The 14,390-nt window shown below is 32.7% G+C and overlaps 2 protein-coding genes across 2 annotated transcripts; both read right to left on the reverse strand.

The window, feature by feature from the left end:
- Positions 1 to 9,801: 9,801 nt before the first annotated feature.
- LOC110783859 (protein FAR1-RELATED SEQUENCE 9-like) lies at positions 9,802 to 11,836 on the reverse strand. Its single transcript, XM_021988242.2, has 7 exons — positions 11,757 to 11,836; positions 10,872 to 11,668; positions 10,470 to 10,675; positions 10,296 to 10,379; positions 10,176 to 10,217; positions 10,028 to 10,090; positions 9,802 to 9,939 (listed from the first exon to the last, which is right to left on the reverse strand). Exons 1-7 carry the CDS (start codon positions 11,834 to 11,836, stop codon positions 9,802 to 9,804), a joined length of 1,410 nt encoding a protein of 469 aa, XP_021843934.2.
- A 112-nt stretch (positions 11,837 to 11,948) lies between these two features.
- Positions 11,949 to 13,945, reverse strand: LOC130471808 (protein FAR1-RELATED SEQUENCE 5-like). Its single transcript, XM_056842124.1, has 3 exons — positions 13,793 to 13,945; positions 13,355 to 13,514; positions 11,949 to 12,892 (listed from the first exon to the last, which is right to left on the reverse strand). The coding sequence occupies exons 1-3, from the start codon at positions 13,943 to 13,945 to the stop codon at positions 11,949 to 11,951; spliced, it is 1,257 nt and encodes a 418-aa protein (XP_056698102.1).
- Positions 13,946 to 14,390: the final 445 nt, after the last annotated feature.

The raw sequence follows: 14,390 nt of genomic DNA on the forward strand, positions 1-14,390 counted from the left end.
GCAAAAATTGGCTAGCAAGTTCCATATTACAATTCACCCCCCCTCTTGTAGTGTTCCATCCAAATAACAATTGGTATCAGAGCCGGAACTCGCTGATAAGCAGGCAACCCTGCCGAGTTAAGTTCCTGGAAGGAGGAACAATTACAAGAAACTTGATGAAAGGAACTCGATCCTACCCATTCAAAGGAACAAGGCAGATCTGACTTTTATTGTTGAATAAAAGTCAGTCAAGGTGTAACAGGCGATCTTCTAAGGTAAATATCTATTCCTTTAGACCTTCTTTGTGTGCATGCATTAATTTATTGTGTGTTCCTTGCATTGTTTCTAATGGAACTTCTGTTTTGTTTTGATTTAAAATTAAATTTGAAAAATCTAAAATCTATATTTAATAAATGATTTTTCAATTTATTTTTTCAAACTTCAGTACATTAAAATTATGTCAAGGAAACGTATTTTGAAAAATGCATATATGTGGAACTCGGAGTTTTTAATTTTTAGGCAACAAAATATTCTTCTTATTTTTTCTCTGCCTAAGAACTATTATTTTATATGCTTCATGAATATATTGAATATCATTTATATGAAGGCTTATTGTATCTTGGTAGTAGTTGTTGTGTTGATTATTTTCTTAACAGTTACTACTAACAAGAAGGGACCCAAATCTGTTGGGTTCCCTTGACAAAGAAATTGGTACAGGAACAAACAAAGATGCACATTAATATGTCAGAGTTCCTATGAATATAAGTTCCACATTGAGGAACTCACTGGATCACTGTTGACCCACGAGTTACACTTAGTAACTCATGAGGGTGTGACATTATTAAAGATACATTACATCAGCACCCCACTTCGGAACAAGGATCAAAATCCGAAGAGGAACTTCTAGATAAAGGAACTCATTCCAGCACCATTCCAAGGAACAGATAAAGGCTGCAACTAAAAGATCCTTAATGATATATTTAAGGTAAACATCTAATGTTTGAGATCTTTATATGCATACGCTATTTATTTAACTCAAGTTCCTGACAACGTTTTATGAAAATTATTCAAATGTATTTTGAATTTGTTTAATCGATTTTGGATCTTCTCAAATATGTTTTTGTGAGACAAATTTCAGATTCTAAAATTGATTTTACATTTATGCATTATTTGTTTAATAAGAATGGTTCAATGAACAAGACAAAGGAACAATGCATATAGCCACTCTTGGAACTTGGTTTCCCTGCGAAGGGAACTTTATTCTTTGGGCTACATAATCTAATGTTATATCATTTATTGTCCAAAGAACGATTTTTCCATGTATTATGAGTATATTGAATATTTATTACATGTATGCATGTTGAATCTTAGATCCAGCAGTTTAAAATAATCATTTTCTAAGATGCTAATGCTAAAAACAAAGGAACTGAAATCATGTCAAGTTCCCAAGACCATTAATTGTTTACAGGTCTGTTAGTTTACAATTTTTGTATACTTTAATCTTCTAAATTATGCTACTTAAATATATTTACTACTAATGCATGATTATGGAACGTAGTAGAAGAGAAATGATTTTTACAGGTTTATAACTCATGATTGAGTGTGTGTATGAAGTAAAGGAACAACATCAGAATTACACCAAGGAAAAATGAGTTGGAAATCCATTAGATTCGTTGGAATAGTGAAGAGGAACTCAGGCTCGGAACTTGGAACTTCAGATGTAAACTAGTTCCAGTTCCACCAGCATGTAAGTTCCTTCCAAATATGATGGGTCATATCAACGAATCAACTCACATGCACTATATAATTGGAAGTCACTTTGAACATCTCAAAGGAACTCAATCATGTGAAATGCTAGTAAGGTTGTTCCCTCATTTTACTTGTGTTAATTAATGTTGAATTTTTTATAAACCTGTTTCTCTTAAATTATTGTGCAAACTAACCTTATTTGTGTTATAGGTTTTGTTTTGGAATTTAATATGTATAAAATGCATAATAATAAGTTTCATTGATCAAAGGAACTCTTTCTAAGTTCTGGTGAAACAATCAGCGAACTCAAGGTTACAGTAACTTGATAAATGGTGCATAAACTATTTGATAGCAAATTTTTGGTGTCAAAGTTTTTCATGTACAAGTTCTTGGTTCTTGTTAACCTAAGTTCCATGGAATATATGTTTCATGTTTCTTTCGTGAAGTAACTTTTCAGGAACATCATATTTTGTTATTATGTTTGAGTATATATATATATTTATTTTAGACTAACCTGCTAATCATAACTTTGCACAAAAGTACTACACTTGAGTGTTATTTTTTCCCAGATTACTCATATTAAAATAACTCAAGATGGAGAATGGTCATGAAGACCATAGGAACATGTTCTAGCTTACTTGTAACATGAAAAATGAGGTGGCTACAACTAAGGGGGAACAACTCGTTATATCTCGACAATGATTGTTCTATGAAAGAAAATTCACTATTATCGTTTGGTTGCTACCTACAGTGGAAACTTATAACTTTTGACAGTTAAGGTAAGATTGGTTCCAAATGAAAAGTTGGTAAGTCAAGTTCCTGTTCCATTGTGAATTTTTATTGTCGAGTAATTAATGCACATTTGTTTAGAGTTTCCAAAATTATGTTTTCTCTGGTAATTTTAAAAACAAATTACATCATTAGTAATAAATGTCATAGTTGAAGGGAATCAAAGAGGGAACACATACTTTGTGGATCACAATTTGGTTCCTAACAATAATTTGATATTTCTAGGGGTTATTGAAGATGATCCAGAGTTTACAACAAATATAAAAATGTGCGTTGAAATAAGTGAATATATTACTTGTGATTGAAACTAACATGACTATTCCCAGCAACAGGTTAAAGTTTATTTCAATATTGAACTCGCAAGTTCCTGTAGAACTAATCGAGTTTCTAATGATAAAATATGTCACTATTAAAAGCAACAGTAGCCAGCTACATAAGCTCATGTCGAGGAACCTCAAACTAAGGTTCAAGTTCCAGTTCATGAAGCTGAAGATCAACTCGATCAATCAATATCATGCAACAAGTTCCACGACTGCTCTAGTAGTAGAGGAATTGCCAGATTCATTTATCGAGTTCCTGTGTGCACTACAACATTCATTCAATCAATTTATCAATGACATCGACAAAGGAACTCAGAGAAGGTTGGTTCTTGAAAGGAACAACCAGTCAGAAAGGTATTGATTTTTAGGAGACTCTTTCTCCAGTAGCTTGTTTATAAGGTAATTATATATAATCCTATGTTGTTGCACATATGGGACGTAGGTTGTTCCAAACAGAAGATGACTTCTTTTTTTCTTATAAAGAACAATGTCAAGTCCCTTCTTGAAAACTGATTTTAAAATTAACATATTTTGTTTTCAAGAGAAACTGATTTATTAGTGATATATATACATAAATGTTGAACATAACGAATTGTTTTATAAGGTTTCATTATCATAAGTGTTTATATGAACATGATGAAAGAACACAACAACCACTCTCTTAATTTCTATAAAAATTAAATAGAGAGTGATATTTGAAATGATCAAATGACAAAAGCATCAAGGAACTTCTGAAGAATGATTGACAATATTCGATTACACATGAATGTTTCCATAAGATGTGAGGGCATCAAGATGGTGGAACTAGCACTCTAGGAACTCGAACATAAAGTCATCAAAATCAGTCCAGCACTTCAAAGAAATCATATACATGGTGAAAATTTATATAAGGTAAATTTTTCTTATTCATATCATAGCATGTTTTAATGCGTTATATTGTTAACTTATTAATACAAGTGTACAAGTTTTGCAATGCATTATGTGAATATGCTTTCTTTATGATTTCATCTACTCATGGACTGTTTGGAGGATCAAGACTTAGTGAAGCATGACATGAGCATAACATAGTCTTTAACAAGAGTTTTGTTGATTTGGAACGCATACACATATTTAAATAAGGCACTTATGTATGCTTAAAGTAAATGTGTCACACTTGTATTTTGTGCTGTAAAAGGAAAACGCATTATAGCTTATTTTTCCAAAGAATTATTCTTCATGCATCATGAATTTTCTTTAAAAATCCTTCATATGAATGCATGTTATAATTTGGTTGTTGTACGTATTTATCACTGATTATATATTCTTTGGTACAACTAACAAATCTTTGTGTAAGTACTTTACTAAACTCATAAAGTAACATGAGCGTAAGAATGCAGAGACGCATCACACTCCCACAGGAACACGAGCAAGACTAGATGAAGGTTCCTAAGGGATGATTGTGAGCCATACACAAAGCTTCAGAGGTATGATTGTTAAATTGTCCAATATTTAACCGCTAATAGACCAAATATTGCCATATCCATAGGTCTAAGCGAGAGGTTCCAATCAAATCTCCGAAAGTCGCATTTTACCATCCTATAACTCTTGATCAGAAGCACGAGAAAATGTGACTGGAACTCAGTATATTCAAGCTGGATATATTTTCCTTGAAGTTCCCCAAATATGGCAAAACTGTAAGTATTTAGCTTTTGGTAAAATTAATCCCACGCAATTCTTGTGTGTGAACATAGATCAGAATTGTACATTGTGAAGGACTCTCCTAATTTCTCGTTTTTTGGTTCATAATTACTTGTGCTAACTGATGAAAAGGTAAAAAGAAGAGTCATAAGCCATGTTGTTTTGTGTGTTCCTATTACTAGTACGACAAGCAATTTTTTATATTTTTTCTTTTGATTCAATCTTCGTTTATTCTTTTTCCTTTACAATTTTTCGTATTTGCTTAATGAAAGGACTCCTTGCCGATCTCAATTTTCCTCAAGGATGTTCCATCTTCTGTTAAGTTACACCCAATAAAATAAAATTTTATCTTTTAAATGTTTCAATCTATCATAAACACCTAAAACACTTAAAATCTCTTTCACCTATATCCTAAAAGACTTATGCACCAATTAAGTTTTGTTCCTCACAAAAATGTTTCCCAATATTCTCTTACCATATCAACCTATTAGAAACCACAAAAGCCAAATCAATACCACACGTTGATTTATTTGTTCTCTTCAAAAACATTCTCAAAAATTCATCACTATACAAAACCCTCTACAAAATATTCCTCCTTTGTCACTAAATCGATGCAGCAACAACTGAGGGGGAACTAATGAGGAAGGTGATTAATAGAGCGTTAATGTACATTTTGAAAAAAAAAAGGGAGATGAAAAAAAAAAAAAGGAGACAAAAGAAATCGAAAAAAAAGGGTAATAAAAGGAGAGATATGTGAAAATAGAAAGAGAAGGGATCATAAGTTCCTACAAGCATTTCAAGTTTCCAAGTTGAAATGCAAATGAAGCTGTCTATACCTTAAAGAATTATCTCAAAAATTATGTAGTTCCTTCAAGATTCACATGGGAACTTACACCATAAATGTAAGTTCCTACAAAAATTGAATCAAGGAACTATCAAAAAGCTTCAAAGAATTTATACGTACTGCTAAAGAAGAATAGAAGAAAGAAAGGAACAACGGTGTATCTTATGGCGAGGATCTTCAGTTGAAAATCCGTAAAGAAGGAGACATGCAGAGAAACAAGTGACAAAGGAATACATTCATTAAAATCATGAGCCATGCCTAACCTTTACCTCATAAATTGCCTATCCCTGCAAAATACAAATTGATGGTGTTTATGTATTTTGAAATAATTTTTCATTATTTTTATTTTGCTTTTCTGTTTTTTTTTGGGTGAACTTATTTCTTTCTTTTCTGCTTGTTGCTAAGGAACATTGGCTTATGATAATTTCTTTTCACTTTGAATTCTATTCGCTTGAGTATGATTGTCTAAACAGTACAACATTGAGGGAGATATTTTGCTTTGTCTCTGATTCTGACTAACCATTCTCGTTAGTATGGTGCTGTGATGGGATTAAATTAATACAATTAGCTAAACCTTTTTGATGATGCCAAAAGGGGGAAAAGAAAGGCAAACATTGAAGGCAAAATATTTTGGCAAAATATTTTGAGTTCCTAGTCTCAAATATCTGCTTTTCTCAAGTATGTTACAACTATGTATATTCTTTTAACTCTTGTAAATATTTTGTTTTAAGATTTCTATGCATGTTGGATTTATTTTCTCTATTAAGTTTGCTTGGTTTGTCATCACCAAAAAGGGGGAATTTGTTGACCCACAGGGTTTTGATGATGACAGGCAAACTTAACTAATAAATGTTTAAGTTTCTATGCTAAGAAAACCAGGAGTTCCAGAGCAGGAACAAGAGAAGGCCAAAGCATGTAGACTTGGACAATCAGAGAAACTGATCAAGCAGGCATAAATAAGTTCCTGATGGGAACATGGTTCGAGAAGTTCCAGAGGTGGAACAACCAACATGCGGAGCAGCATGGAACATGAAGACAGGAAATAAGAGTTTATTTTCTAGGATTCATGTAAGTATGTAGTAGCGTGAAAGGTAATGGAACAAGGTGTCAAAAGGAACTCGTGGAACTTAGAGTCAAAAGCATCTAAGAGTCAGTGAATATGTTGCATATTATTATCGTAATCTGTAGGGATTTATTTAGAGTTTTGTTTCTTAATAAATCTCTACTTGGTTAAGAGTTTTAGATAATATGCACTAGTTATTTTAGGATAAGATTTAGTTTTAAATAAAAGATAAGTTTTAAATTAAATCAACTTTAATTAGGATTCTGATTTTAATTTCATCTTTTATTTATTTTTATCTTACCTGCTTTTGGAAAATAAAGAGTCAAAATTTAAAATACGTATAATGAGTTTGTGAGTGTTGGAACTTGTAATGCAAGTTCCTGCACGAACGAAATCTCATGTATTTATTTCACGTTTATGAAAAGGTTTTCAGTAAAATATTTTTGCATAAGAAAATAAATAAAAAGTGAGTTTTGGAAAAATATCTCCTGGATTATGTTTTGATAAAACGTTGCTTTTTCTCCAAGTATTTATTTTCTTTTTATTTCCTATTTTTACTCTAACTGTTTTACTGTAAACGTGGTATAAGTTGTGCCCAAGACTTTGACTGCTTTCTCCCCAAGTTTCTCCCCAACTAACTGATCATGGGTAAGTGCCTAGAAGTTAGGAAACTTACTGTTAGTGGAGGAATTAGTGGGATTATGGTTAAGTCTTGTACACGCTATAAATAGAGGCTTATATCTTCATTCCAAAGTGTCTGACTTGTGTCATTCCATAAGGGTTGGCTGTGGAATAATGTTATAGAAGAATATGTTTTTCATTCCACATTTTTGAGTCAGTTCCTACGAGTTCCAAGTTCCTACGAGTGACATGTTCCCCATTGGTTTTTCACGTGCTACATTCTAGAGGGATACTAATCAATTATCAATCATCAATATTTTGAGAGTTGGTCAAGGGTTGAGTGAACTCTTGTAATGGGGAATTGGTCAAGGGTTTGAGTGAATTCTTGTATCAAGTTTTGGGCTGGAACTTGAGTGAGTTCCTGATGTGTATGGGGCAGGAACGTGAGTGAGTTCCTGATATGTATTTGGGTAGGCTTTGAGTGAAGTCTATGAGAGAGAAGCAGAGAGGCTTTGAGTGAAGTCTAAGAGTCAAGAGAGACTTCTAGGGAAGTCAGTGAGAGCGTAGTTGTTTGAGGGAACAACTATTGGGAACTTGAGTTCGTAGAGGAACTCAAGTAATGGCCAAGTTTCTTATAGGATTGTAACTGAGTTGTTGCCCTATAGTGAAAAGAGTTTGAGTTGAAATCCCTAGTGGGTCGAGGTTTTCTTTCCAGTTGGGCCCTGGAAAGTTTCCTCGTAAAATCTCTCTTGCATTGTTTCTCTACTTGCTTATGTTCTTTATAATTCCGCAAAAATTGGCTAGCAAGTTCCATATTACAATTCACCCCCCCTCTTGTAGTGTTCCATCCAAATAACAAAATTCTTCTGGTTGATGTTCAAATGTTTGTTTCATACATATATTATTTTAATGCAGAACACAAAAGCCCCAAAAACGGCCTCAACGGGAACTCCGGGACGTACCTGCTTGCTTCAAATCACCATTCATGGCCAAGTACCAAGATTTATTCAAGACTGTCGAAAACATGAGAGCAATAATTTCAGACTATGCATTTGGTGATGGAGACGAAAAGTACGTAATTAATCTAAGATTTATTTTATTAGACTAATTTGTATCTTTTGGGATGATTTTTCATAACATCATTGTATCAATATTGTAGGGAAGTTTTATATTTTGATGGAGAAAACTCAATAGACCGAGAGGAGATACAAACATTGGGTCGTGATGGCTACATAGACAACGCTATTGTTGATGCATGGTCTGCAATTCTAAACGGAAAATGCTCCAAGACTAAGTTCTATTTCTCCATGGTGCCCTTTGTAAGTATAATACTTTTAGGGTACAGATCTGGATAAGTTGTTGTATTATTATTGTTTTAAATGTTCAGAATTTTATTTTCAATGTGCAGAATTGTATGTCTTATGTTCAGAATGTTATGTCTTATGTTCAAAATGTTTTGTCTTATGTTCAGGAAATTATTTTCAATGTTCATAGAATGTTCAGAATTTTATGTCTTATGTTCAGAAAGTTATGTCTTATGTTCAGAATGTTATGCCTTATGTTCTGAGTTTTTGTCCTAACGTTCAGAATGTTACGTCTTATGTTCATATCTGTTAAATGCAGTTGATTATCAACACCTTCAGAATAAGTCCAGAAACAGATAGCTGGGACACAAGGCCTCATAAATTCACCCACAGATTGATATCTGAAATGAGGAATGCTGGTGTTCATAGCCTTAAGATGTATAAGGAGATATATTTTCCGGTATGTGTAAGTGCGCATTTTTATGTGTTGTGCGTTAACTTCTATGATCACTCAATAGATATTATTGACAACCGAAAGCTGCCACAACATGTCAAAGTTGGCACAAAATACCAAGGACACCCAACAAAAATGGTAAGTTAACATTTAATGTTCATTGAATGAATATATATATATATATATATATATATATATATATATATGTAGATTAAAAATACTTACTTGCTCTTTCGAATTTGTAAATATAGGTTCAAGCTCTAGAATATTTTTACAAATATAGTGATTATAGAATACAAGAAGAATTGTCAAAGTTCAAAGAGGAACTGATTAAGATGAAATGGCGAAGCAATGAGGATGCAATAAACTGTGGAGTCTGCATGTTGAAACATATGGAAACATACACAGCAGACCCTGAAATAGAGTGGAATCTTGAGTTAAAAGCAAACAATGTAAGACTCTTTTCTATAATGTTCATTTTCTGAAAGAGAATGTTCACTATATTATTATAAATATTCAATATCTTGTTTAAAAATTCTATTGGACAATGGAAACAGACATAAGTACCGGATCCAAACTGCTGCTAAAAGAAAAAACGAGGAGAACTGGATGCAAAGCGGAAGGTAGATGAAGTCAGGTGGATTGCCTTGGAATTATAGTTCATTGTTTGTTTATAGTTTATAATAGATTTGATATGACATTCTTGTTGACAACATGAATTGGAAATGTTTGGTTTGGAACAATTTGCGAATTAAGTACATATAGTTAAAAGACATTTATGGGCTATATTTTCATTTATTCAGTTTGGCATTTAAAATGTTCAATGATAAAGACAAAATGTTCAAATAAAACATAATACATTAACAATGTTGTAATAAACATAAAAAATAATATTAAACCAAAGTAAAAAGTTTAATATAATTCAAAAAAAAGAGTTGATCAAACGTATCACATATGAAATTCAAAAAATAGAAAATATCGGTAATTACATATAACGAAAATTATTTATCAAAATTGGCCATAATCTCGTCATAAAGCGATACACGAGCAGCAGGAGAATTCAATTCCGTGTTAGCAGAAATTGGAGCGCATGTCGAATATATTCCTTTCCTTTTCTTAGATTGAGAACCAAAACCACCCTACATTATCAAAAAACAAAAATATTAGAAGACAATGTTTAAAATATGACTGATAATGTTCATAAGTAAGACATATATGTTCAAATACCTGGACAAAACATTTCAAAGAGTCCACAACATCTGGTATTGCTTTCTTACCACAAATATCCTCCTACATATGCATCAAATTCGTATATTCAATTAATCAAATGTAATATTCAAAGTATGAAGAACAATGTTCATAAATAAGATAATACCTGAACACAATTAGGTACTACACTCTTTCCAGAAATACCATTCTACACATTATAAAGAAATATATTTAGTTTTGAAAGCATATTCTCAAACTATTTTTTTATTCATATTCACACACTAACCTCAAGGGATGAACCTAATACACACAACTCTGAGCCAGAACTTGGATGAGAATAAAGGAGAGGATTTCCCAAAGCATCAAACTCCTAAAAAATTTGATGTTCAACTTTTCAGAAACAATGTTCAACTTTTAAAACAACATGTACAACATAGAAAATTCATGTAAAAAAAATAACCTGAACAGAAGCTTGGGCTTTAGCTTTAACATTTTCAGCATGTTTTTCAGCACATTTCCTCCAAGCCTTCTTTTTGTTACACTCCTTCTCAACAATACCCTTAGGCATCTCGTTTGTCTCACCCTTTTTCCTACGCCTTTTTGGATCTTTAATGGATGGACCATCCTTTCCATCGTGACCAGGAACATCAATGCCCTCAACCGGCTCTGAAACAGCAATAGCACCAGTGGCGGAGCCACGGTGCCCTCACTGGGGTCCTTGACCCCACTTGAATTTTTTTTTTTTTTTATAGTTAAAATTTCAATTTTTTTTAAAAAAATAAATAATTTTAGTGAAAGTTTCATCAATTTTTAAATAGTGACCCCACTATCTCAAAATTCTGGATCCGCTACTGAATAGCACCCCTAACACTCTCAACCTTTTGCCTTAACAAATCAAATGCGGTATCAATTTCTACTCTAGCTTCAAGGAAATCTTGACAAGATGTAACCAAACGAACAAACTTCCTCATAGTTTGAAATCTGCAAACAGAAGCGGGAACAACATTTGCTTTGGAGGATTGTTCATCCACAACAACGTTGCGAATAGCTGCTTTCGTCCACCTCTTCAAAATGTATTGCTCAGGTAACATATCAACACAATGTATACTATATATATGAAGAATATGAGAACACAATAAACCCACTTCAGAAAAATGCTTGCATGTACAATTGGACTCAAATGTAATTTTGTTAAACGTAACCTCATGCCTTATTAAATCAGCTGTAGCAGGCTTCCATAACAGATAAACAACTTTTTCTGCATCTTCAAATGTACGTTCCTGATTCAATGAAATTCCTCTCAAAAACTGCTCCTCACACTTCACATATAGATAACCAGTGTACACCTTCCTTGCATGCACAAGTATACTAACATTGGTAGCAGCCATATGCCGATTTCCCCTCAATACACGATAATCATGGTGACTTTCTTTGCTTCGCCATGCAGATATAACATCTAAAAACAAGTGATAAAAATCACATAAACCATATGTCTTCCTCAACCTATCTTTAATAGAATTATTAGTCGATTCACTCCTTTGAGAAGACAAAGCTCCACCAGAGAAAGAATCCTTAGAATACGCACGGCACCAATGCTCTCTAATCACATACAAATTATTAAACCATACATTCTTCTCACACTTATAGTTCTTAATGAATCTGAAAGTTAAAATGAATATGAATATTACATGTTATGAAATGAACAATACTTATAAAGAATTGAACATAAGAATAAAAGAAAATATACCTTGGCCAATAATGTTCAAACTCAGCAACAGTATCACAGTACTTCATAAGATAACTAAACAACTCAGTAAAACCTTCCATAGCTCTCTGCGTAGCAATATTCTTCTTTGAATTCTCTCCAAGATGCCATGTACACAAACGGTGACTAGCACCCGGAAACACATCCCTATAGGGGTATTCCACCAAACGGTGATTAGCTAATAGCAGCAGCAATGGCAGGAGCTTGATCTGTCATTATAGTTTGGGGTATTCCACCACCCATTGATTGCAAAAAAGATTCAAACAACCAAATAAATGAAGGAATACACTTATTAACCAGAAACCCCAAACCAAAAACAACATTATTGCAATGATGATTCATTCCAACAAATGGTGCACATATCATATCATACCGATTTGTCCGGTATGTCATTTCAAACACCAATAAATCACCAAAATATTCGTAATCCCTTTTCATCCTTCCATCCCTCCAAAAGAAACTAATTAAATGTCCATGTTCATCTAACTTAAAATCATAATAAAAATCACTCTCAGAAGATTGTCTTTGAGCAAAGTACCTAATTAACTGATTACAGTCTTTACCATCAAGTTTCATTGCCTTTTCAGCAGCCAAAGCGTTGTATGCATCAGCAGTAATAAACCCTAAATTAGGAGATCCTCCGACTTCTTTTCTCATTGCACGAAGCAAATCAGACACTCTACAACCACTGGCTTTCACTGCACTAAGATACTTGAGCTGCTCCCCTGTAATATCTCTTTGAGACCTAAGCAAGTATTTCTTGTCAGCGGGAATCATATGATGATTGTGAGTCATGTTATGCCTCACCACAGTCCAAACACCATCATTGGTAATAGAAAACTGAATAAAAGCAGTACAACCTGTACGCAATTCAGACCTCTCATACTTCCTCAATGTTTCCTTCTTAACATCTTTAAAGCCAGAATTAGAACAAAGAAATCTGCGCATAATCCACAAACCAGTTCTACGACTAGTCCTAATTAATCCCTTACGAATACTGAAACCCTTCCGAAATGCATAATCATTATACATTTCATAAGCTTCATCATCACTACTAACTTCTTTTAACATTAATTCTGATGCAGATGCTTCTTCAACCACTACTACTTCTTTAGACACTGTCAAAAATAAAGGGTAAAGATGATGTTCAATTTAAAATGTACAATGTTCATATATTAAAACAAAATGTTCATAATAACAAACTTCAATACATGTGTTGTAATAAAAACGTAATAACCACAACAAAATATTCACAAAAGTAAATAACAAAAATCATGTTCATAATATAAGTGAAATATGTTCAAAATCATCAAACACAAAATCTGTGAATTTTCCAAAAAATAATAGACTCTGGAAAAATTCAAAATCATAAAAAAACGATAAACAATTTTTAAAACTAAAACCTAATAAAACTATGAACGTAAAAAAACAAATATAAGAATGATTTTATGCATAATTGAATAAAAAACCAGAATCGAAAACCAAAATCGCAATAACAGGATTGCAAAAAAACCAGAAAATCAGAATCGCAAATTACAAAAACAAAAGAAAAACTAAAAAACAATTGAATCAAAACTCACATTCCTTCATCAACGCAGAGAGAACTGAGGAATTATCAGCATTAATTTCAGCAAGTATAGAATCAATGGAACTTTTGCTAGTAAAATCATGAACAGAGCTTAATGTAGAAACAGAAGAACCATGGATGAGATTGGAATAAATGAAATTCAAAGAGGAAAACTGCATAAATGCGAGAAGGAAGAGGAGAGAGAAATTTTGAATTAATCAGCGTGATTACTAACCCAGATTTAAGCTTAATCAATAAGCAAAAGGAAAGAGGAAAAATAGGAAAGAGACGCTAAGGAAGGAAGGTTGGATTGGAAGGTAAGTAAGAAAAACGACGTCGTTTAACCTCCTATGCACGCTGAGAAAAAATTTGGGCCTTCATACCCACCCTAAAAGAAAAGTTAAATGAAAAGAAAAGAAAAATTTGGCCCACCCCCACTCTCCCATTCTACATTTCCATTCTCTATCATCTTCCACCTCTCCCTTTCTCCTTTTCCATTTCCATCATCTTCCACTTTCTCTCCATTTTCCTCTCCTACGGTAATTTCATTCTCTAGTTTAAACCATTTGACTGAATCACATTCTGCTTGATTTCTTTGCATCATTTGCTCTTTTAATTTTGTGGATGAGGTGAAAATTCTTGTACAATTGTGAATTTCAAGAAATTCATGTGGATTTAATATCACTTGTGTAAATTCGTGTAATTTTTAACATTGGTTAGATCTTAGAATTAGAATGATCGTACATATGGCTACAATATATAATTGATTATTGGTTATTGTCATTTTTGTATTATATTCCGTCATTGATTATTCGATTGGTGTCATTGTGTATTAAATTTTGTCATTGATTATTTGGTTATTGTTGGTTTTGTTTTTCGTTTCTAGTTGTGTTCTAGAATAATTATGTTTTCTAATAAGAATAATGTCATTGTTTTTATAAATACTTCCGTTATGTTTAATACTGTCATTGTTTTTAGGGAAATTCTCAATGTTAGCTTGTATTTTCGTAATTTATATATGGTAATAAACTTTTTTCATAGATATCACA

This window comes from Spinacia oleracea, chromosome 4 (genome assembly GCF_020520425.1).
Source record: "Spinacia oleracea cultivar Varoflay chromosome 4, BTI_SOV_V1, whole genome shotgun sequence".
NCBI lineage: Eukaryota > Viridiplantae > Streptophyta > Magnoliopsida > Caryophyllales > Amaranthaceae > Spinacia > Spinacia oleracea.

What these genes read in the sequence shown, in the direction of transcription:
- LOC110783859 (XM_021988242.2), bottom strand. Translation starts at nt 11,836, where the DNA reads ATGGAAGGTTTTACTGAGTTGTTTAGTTATCTTATGAAGTACTGTGAT. An exon ending in TTTGAACATTATTGGCCAAG is followed by an intron (nt 11,669 to 11,756) that starts GTATATTTTCTT and finishes TTTAACTTTCAG; the next exon opens with ATTCATTAAGAACTATAAGT. An exon ending in TATTAGGTTCATCCCTTGAG is followed by an intron (nt 10,218 to 10,295) that starts GTTAGTGTGTGA and finishes TATAATGTGTAG; the next exon opens with AATGGTATTTCTGGAAAGAG.
- LOC130471808 (XM_056842124.1), bottom strand. Translation starts at nt 13,945, where the DNA reads ATGATGCAAAGAAATCAAGCAGAATGTGATTCAGTCAAATGGTTTAAA. An exon ending in AGATGATAGAGAATGGAAAT is followed by an intron (nt 13,515 to 13,792) that starts GTAGAATGGGAG and finishes GCATTTATGCAG; the next exon opens with TTTTCCTCTTTGAATTTCAT. An exon ending in CTCTGCGTTGATGAAGGAAT is followed by an intron (nt 12,893 to 13,354) that starts GTGAGTTTTGAT and finishes TATTTTTGACAG; the next exon opens with TGTCTAAAGAAGTAGTAGTG.